Source organism: Manacus candei, unplaced genomic scaffold (assembly GCF_025592945.1).
Source record: "Manacus candei isolate 608988 ecotype Guabito, Panama unplaced genomic scaffold, ASM2559294v1 h1tg000166l, whole genome shotgun sequence".
In the NCBI taxonomy this organism is placed as follows: domain Eukaryota; kingdom Metazoa; phylum Chordata; class Aves; order Passeriformes; family Pipridae; genus Manacus; species Manacus candei.
In genome coordinates, this window is record NW_026138214.1 from 920,516 (window position 1) to 927,500 (window position 6,985).

At 70.0% G+C, this 6,985-nt stretch overlaps 2 protein-coding genes across 4 annotated transcripts in view; both read right to left on the reverse strand.

The window, feature by feature from the left end:
- Positions 1 to 172: 172 nt before the first annotated feature.
- On the reverse strand, positions 173 to 5,365 carry ENTREP3 (endosomal transmembrane epsin interactor 3). 2 transcript variants are annotated; one of them, XM_051773291.1, is made up of 12 exons: positions 4,991 to 5,365; positions 4,356 to 4,412; positions 4,094 to 4,204; positions 3,805 to 3,930; positions 3,612 to 3,719; positions 3,275 to 3,435; positions 3,074 to 3,173; positions 2,907 to 2,991; positions 2,252 to 2,830; positions 1,969 to 2,034; positions 1,367 to 1,629; positions 173 to 805 (listed from the first exon to the last, which is right to left on the reverse strand). In XM_051773291.1, exons 1-12 carry the CDS (start codon positions 5,207 to 5,209, stop codon positions 635 to 637), a joined length of 2,046 nt encoding a protein of 681 aa, XP_051629251.1. In that variant the 5' UTR covers positions 5,210 to 5,365; the 3' UTR covers positions 173 to 634. The 2 variants fall into 2 exon arrangements, with proteins under 2 accessions (XP_051629251.1, XP_051629250.1); XM_051773290.1 differs by having other exon boundaries at positions 1,969 to 2,037.
- A 669-nt stretch (positions 5,366 to 6,034) lies between these two features.
- The window catches only part of SCAMP3 (secretory carrier membrane protein 3), a 3,565-nt gene continuing 2,614 nt past the window's right edge, over positions 6,035 to 6,985 (reverse strand). For both annotated transcript variants that reach the window (XM_051773301.1, XM_051773302.1), the window contains one exon: positions 6,035 to 6,985. This exon is cut by the window's right edge and continues 340 nt beyond it. The gene's annotated coding sequence lies outside the window, so the exon portion shown is untranslated.

The following is a 6,985-nucleotide window of genomic DNA, read 5'->3' on the forward strand; positions in this document are numbered from 1 at the left end:
CAGCACAAGAGACAGGGCAGGGGACAGGCACGGCCAGTGCAGGGGACAGGGCAAGGGACAGGCATGGCTGTCCCAGGGCACAGGCACGGCTGGCACGAGGGGATAAGGCAGGAGACAGGCATGGCCAGCACAGGGGACAGACATGGCCATGCCAGGGTACAGGCACGGCTGGCACAGGGGACGGGGTACGGCCAGTGTGTGGGACAGGCACAGCCAGAACAGGGGACAGGGCAGGGGACAGGCATGGCCATCCCAGGGAACAGGCACAGCTGGCACAGGGGATGGGGCAAGGGACAGGCATGGCGCCAGCACAGGGGACAGGGCAGGGAACAGGCATAGCCATCCCAGGAGACAGGCACTGGGGACAGGGCAGAGGACAGGCATAGCCATCCCAAGAGACAGGCACTGGGGACAAGGGAGGGCACAGTCACTGCTGTCTCAGCCCCCCAGCAGACATCCCAGGGGACCAGCCCCTCGCCCCGGCCCCGCCTGGGGAAAGGGCCAGCAGAGTCCCAGGGGCCACGGCGCAGGGCCCAGCCCCACCGGGGCAGAAGAAACGTCCGAGCAATGTCCAGGGCCGGGCCCAGAGCGGGACCCCTTCTCCAGAGCAGGGGGTCCCCGCGGGGGCTGCCCCTCAGAGCGCGCTCTCCTTGCAGGCCCCGCTGAGGCTCCGGGGGCGGCTGCGCTCCAGCCGGCGCGCGGACAGGAGCCGGCGCAGGGACGAGGTGGAGCTCAGGTCCCCGCAGCTCTGCAGGTGGATTCCTTCGTGGGGCCGCTCCGCGCCCGGCCAGGCACTCCAGGGAACCTGCAAACCCATGGGGATGGGCTGGAACCGTGGGACTGACACCCCTGCCCGTGGCACCCTCTCGTGCTCACCTCCCCCCCGAGCTCTGGTTCAGCTGGACGGCACACGGGGCAGGAGGGCAGAGGTGACAGGGATGGCAGAGGCGGGCATCACACGCCCAAGGTGGCATTTGGGACAGGCTCGTTCCCGTCAGGGCCTCCCGGGCTGCGCAAGGTGTCAAACCTCCCGTAAGCCGAGTTGTCAGAATGTGCCTCTGGGTGCGGTGACTCAGGAGCAAAGACAAAGCCCTTGCGACAGGCACGATTTTCCCACTCCTAACTCCGGTGGGGATCAAGGGGAAGGAGCTGCTCCCCAAGAAGGGCTGGGAAAGGGCAGTGCCGTGGGAAGGAGGCTCTGCCTGCAGCCGAAGTGCTGACAGTGTGAGTACCTGGCAGGGGAAGGGGCACCATGGAAGGGAGGCCAGGGTGGGGGTGCTAGTGGGGACCAGAGGGACGGAGAGGGTGTGGATGGGGGCTCTCTAGGAAGGAGTCACCCCTGTCACCTGCGGCTGCCAGAACACACCTGTTTGTGCCCGTGGAAGCTGTACCCAGACACCTCCACCCCGGCTGCCAGGCTGCGCTTGGGTCTCTGCAGGAACCTGGCCACCAGCCCGCGGGTGCCACGGCAGCCCTTGAGGTCCCCCAGGGAGCGGGTCGTGGTCTTTGACAGCTGCTCTGTCACCTTCTTGCAGGGTGGCAGCTTGGTCTTGCCCACCGAGCCAGCCCGGAGCAGCAGCGGGGAGTCACAGTAGGAACGGCGGAGCAGGCAGGCCTCGGAGCACAGCCCTGCGGGGACACCTCTGTCAGAGCCAGGACACTGCTCCTGAATGACCCATCCCTGTCCTCAGACCCGGGACACTGCCCTGATGGACCTGTCTCCATCCTCAGACCCCAGGACACTGCTCTGACAGACCCATCCCTGTCCCCAGACCCAGGACACTGCTCCTGGCAGACCCGTCCCCACAGCCCCCGGGGTCATGGTGTCTCCCCTCACCAGCCAGTGGGAGCAGTCCCACCACAAGTCTTCATTGTTCCAGCCCCAGCAGGATGGGCCTGATCCCCAAAGGGCTGCAGAAATGCTCCCCCCACCCCTGTGTCTATCTCATTACATCCCAGTGCCCTGACCTGTATCGGCGGAGGAGTCGGACACGGTGTCCTCCAGTGCTTTGGTATAAAGTACTTCCCTGAAATCTGCTGGGAGCAGAGAGAGCCCTCAGGCTTCGGCAGCTGTGCGGACCCCAGCACGACCCCTTCCCCAGCACCCTCCCGCTGCCCCCATTCCTCCCCAGCCGCCTCAGCCTGGCTCCAATCCCACGGGGCCGCGGAGAAACGCAGCCAAACCCTGCGGCACATCCCGGGGCTGCCCCGAACAGACCCTGCCACACGCACCTCGGTCATTGCCACCTACCAGCATGGCCGGCCAGAGGGACGCCGGGGTCACTGTGGGACCTCAGCAGCGGGCACGGGGCCAGCCCCGGGGCGGGGGACGAGGGGCACGAGGTCTCGCTGTTGCGCCGGGGGTGGCCCGGGCGCCCGGCGCCGGGGTCCGTGGGGCGGCCGCCCCCCCGCCCCTGCAGCGAGCCCTTGTCCTTGAGCCGCACCTCGGGGAAGCAGGGCCCGGCGCAGCGCGCCAGCCCCGCCAGCCGGTTGCAGCTGTGGGTGACGGCTCCCCCCACCAGGACGCCGTCGTGGCCGGGCTCCGCCGTGGAGCAGGAATAGGAGCGCTCGCCCCGCACGCGGGGCTGGGGGGTCTCCTCGAAGGGGCCCTGCAGGCCCAGCGTGGGGCTGCGGGCGTGGTGGCTGCACTGCACGCAGTCCACGCTCAGGCAGTAATCGGCGCGGCTGCGCTGGATGGAGCGGAACAGCACGTAGTCGACGGAGCGCATGGAGCCCTGCAGCTCCAGCAGGCACGAGTCCTCCGAGGGGCTGCTGTCCCCGGGGATGTCCATGATCTCGGACATGATCAGGGAGCCGCTGTCCATGGACACTGCGAGGAGCGGAGGGGTGCAGGTGAAGGGTGCAGGGAAGGGCCGGTCCCCCCCGTGCCCGTGGGGAACACTCACCTTCTCCGCTGAGCACGATGGAGGGGACACGGTCGCAGGTGCAGGCGTGTGAACCCTCTGTCAGCTGCGAGTCGTACAGGGTGGCCTGTGGGGCAACACGCTCAGGGCTCGGCCAAGCAGAGCCCACCCTGCCTGGCCTCCCCTGCCCACAGCCCCCCGGCCCCCACCTGGCTGTCCCCCCGCAGCCCCATCACGGTCTCGTAGGACGGAGGGAAGTCAGTCGGGTAGAGGGGCACGGGGCTGTCCATGGAGCCATTGTAGGTGATGCTGCAGAGGCAAGAGCAGCAATGACACGTCTGGTGGGACAAGCCCTGTCTGGGGACACACAGACTCCCCCCTGCTCCACCAGCCTCGCCCCCAGGTGGTACCTCTGTGCGTCTGTCTCCGAGCTGCAAGTGTACTCAGGTGGGTAGTAGGGGGGTGGTGGCACTGGGGGCACGAACTCCTCGAAGTCCATCATGCTCTGCAGGAAGGTGTCAGGGGGGGACGTGCATTCCAGCGTCACAGAGCTCGAGCGCTGCGGGACCAGCTGCAGGGAGAAGGGAGAGCTGGAACTCCCCTGCCCAGAGATCCAGCAAGGGGTGCACACTCTGGGCTTTAATCTGCACACGAATGGGGCCAAGTCCTGTCCTGGCACTCCGGGTTCCCCCCAGCCTGGGAGCACTGCTCCCCAGCCCCGTCTGCTCCCAGGCCACATGGACTCACCACATGGACGATGTCGAGGGAGAAGATGCGGATGCAGCAGACGACAGCAGAGAGTGTGCAGATGACGGTGGAGAAGACGGTCAAGCCGCAGACGCTGAAGAGGAGGTCCTGGGGAGCAGTGGGGTGAGCTGCAGAGGCCACAGAGCACGGTGGGGTGCACAGCCGCTCCCCTTGTCCCCCCCTGGACCCCCACCTTGAGCGCCACGCGGATGCTTCGGCAGTTGGGGTTGGGGAACATGGTCAGCATCTCGCTCTGTTGGCTGCAGGAGGCGGGCGGGGGCTCCGAGCGGGCCTGGCAGCAGACACACGAGTCCCTCTCCTGGCGACAAGGAACACCATGAGGGACCTCCCGCGAGAGCCACTGGCACGTCCCGCCGCCAGACCCCGGCTCTGCAGCTCCCCCTGTCCCCAAGCCCTGCAGCAAGGGACGAGCTGAGCGCGGAGGCCCGGGGGGCTCCGGGGCTGCCCCCGCTCAGCCTCACCCTCTCGCAGGCCTCCAGGGACTTCACCAGCTGCGCGTTCTGGCAGGACAGGATGGAGCCAGCCAGGCTCAGCATGACGCCCAGCACCGACAGCAGCGTGAAGAAGGCGATCTGCAGCGGGAGGAGAGGGGCTGCCGGCCACGCAGGGCTGCGGAGCAGGGAGCCGACACACACGGCTGCAGGGGCATGAGGGGCTGCTCGGCCTCCCCATCCTGGACTTCCCCACGTGCGGAGGGGGTGTCGTCCCCCCCCCAACACCTACCACCAGGGTGAACGGCCGCTTCCAGGAGACGATGCCGACGAGCCCGGACAGCGCCAGCTGCAGACGCACAAACCCCAGGGTGAGGGTAGGGAGGGGTCTCTGCCAGGCAATGGGGCCCCGAGCAGCCCCTGCCCACGGGCAGAGCCCCCCCGATCCCTGGGGGGCCCGTAGCCAGCCCAGGAGCAGCAGGGCTGGAGGGGCAGCCGTGGGAGAAGCAAGCTGGGAGAAACTGCTGATTCAGGGCCTGGGTGCTGCGGGCAGCTCCGAACCGGGCAGCAAACCCGGGCCACGATCCGAGCTGCAGGGTCACCGCGGGGGACCCCGGGTCCTGCCCTCCCCCCAGTACACAGCAGGTAGAGCAGAGGCCCCCTCGCTGTCCGGCCCCTGCCCTGTCCCCACTGTGCTGCCCCTCCTTGCAAACCTCAACGCGTTCCTCGACAGCCCCTGCTCGGGGGTCCCCATCCCTCACAGAGTGACCCTGGGGGACACCTTGGGATTCTCCCACAATGCACCGCGGCAGCCACGGGCAGAGGGTGGGGGAGCAGCGGGGCTGCTCTCCCCTGGGACCGGCGGCAAGCTCGGCCCCCGGGGAGCCGTGCGGCCCCCTCCCCGCACCGCGCCGGCCCCGCACTCACCGAGAAGCCGGCCCAGGAGGGGCATGAGTGCCGGATCTTGGTGGAGGGCGTGATGGTGGCCGCCACCAGGCTGAAGGTGACGATGAGGACGCCCAGGATGGCTTGGATGAGGCCCAGGACCAGCAGGACCTGCAGCCAGGTGCGCTGGAGCCGGAGGTGGGTGAGGCTGCGGGAGCTGCGGCCGGTCAGCGAGCGGCTGGAGTTGGTGGGGGAGGGCATGGCCGCGGCGGGCGGCGGCTCGGGGCCGGCCCCGGAGCCCCGGGGCAACCGGCGGCACCGCGCCAGGACCGCGAGGAGCGGGAGCGGCCGCTCTGCGGGAACGGGCCGGGCTCCACCTTTCGCCTCCCGAAGGATGCTGACGGCGGCTCTTCCCTGCCCTCGTGGGGGGGGCTCGGGCAGCGCCCACGGCCACGCGAGGCCGGGGCCGCCAGAAGCTCCGCGGAGAACAGAACCGGCCTCACCGGGGCCGGCCTACAGCCGCCGGCCGGAGACAGAGCGCGGCCCCGGGGCCGCCGCCTCCTCCTCCTCCTCCTCACTGACCGTCGGTGGAGCGCCGGGCCCCCGCCGGGGGATCATCCCGCCCCGCGGGGGCCGAGAGCCGCCGCCCGGACGCGGCCCCCGGGGCAGCGCCAGCAGGCGGGAGCCGCGGTCCGCACCGGAGCATCCTCCGCGGGCGGCGGGCGCACGGCCAGGTCCCGCTGCCGGTACCGGCGGGCAGCTACCGGCGGGCTGCCCGTCCCGCGCCCCGCAGCCCCCGGCGGGGTCGCCGGGCCGGCGGGAGGCTGCGGGCGAGCATCGCCCCCTCCGCGAGCGCCCGTGGCCGCGGCTGGAGGCGGGCGGCGGAGCGCCGGGAGCTGCGGGGACGGTCCCGCACCCTCCGGCGGCTGCTCGACCGCGCCCGCCCCCGGGGCCGCCCCTGCGCGGCACGACGGGAGCTGTAGTTCGTGTCCCCCCCACCCCCGCACCGCCACCGCCCGGAGCTGCGACACCGGCCCCGGCCCCGCCGCTCCCCCCACCCCGGTCAGCGCACCGAGGCGGCGGAGGCACAGAGTGGAACTTCATTTATTCCTTAAATAAACCCGGAGGCGGTCGGGGGCAGCACACGGGGGGCAGCAGGGGGGGCGGGGACCCCCACGGGACCCCCCACCACAGCAGGACGGGGCCGAGCCGCGGGCACCGGCCCCCAGAGCTGAAGGCACGAAGCCTCTCGCCAGCCCCGGAGCTGCAGGGACAAACCGGGAGCGTCCGAGAGGAGATGGGGCGAAGCAGAATGCATGAGACCTGTCCCGGGGAACCCCGGGGACAGAGGGCAGGTAAGGGGAACACAGGCACTGGCTCAGCCCCCGAGGAGGGTGAAGGCCTTGGGTGAAGGCTGCTGGGGGGAACGAGGGGTCACAGTCCCTGGGGTGGGTGAGGAGGAGGGTGGGGGGAGCTGTTCACCCCTCCCTGGAGCCACAGTAACACCAGGGCCGCTCCTCAGCACCCAGCCTGGTTTTGGGGTCCACAGGGGGCACGTGGGCTAAAGGCAGGAGCCCCACCAGCAGCATGTGCCCGAGTACTGCCTGTCCCAGCCCTGCTCTCCTCAGCCTGGAGAGAGGGAAAGGACGGGGAAAGGGACAGGACAAAAGGGACAGGACACCCTGGGGACAGCACCGGCCCCATCCCACCGGAGCAAGCCCTGGGGGGAAGAGGGGGATGATGTTCTTGGCAGAGCACGGGGGTCCCGTATCACAGGGAAAGGCAGGCAAAGGGAAGAACCTCAGGACTGGGCACAACGAGGGGCCCTCCACGCCCCAGGGCACACAGGTGTCACCCCCAGGCAGGGACACAGGAGGGCCCAGGGAAGGCGAGCGGCAGTTCCAGTCCCTGTCACACATCTGGAGGAGGCTCGTGCTGGAAGGGAGGGCGATGGCAGGCGCAGGGCTCGGCCTCGGCACCCCCCACCCCGCTCCTCCCAGTCCACTGAGCGGGAGGGGGACCAGCACAAAGCAGAAA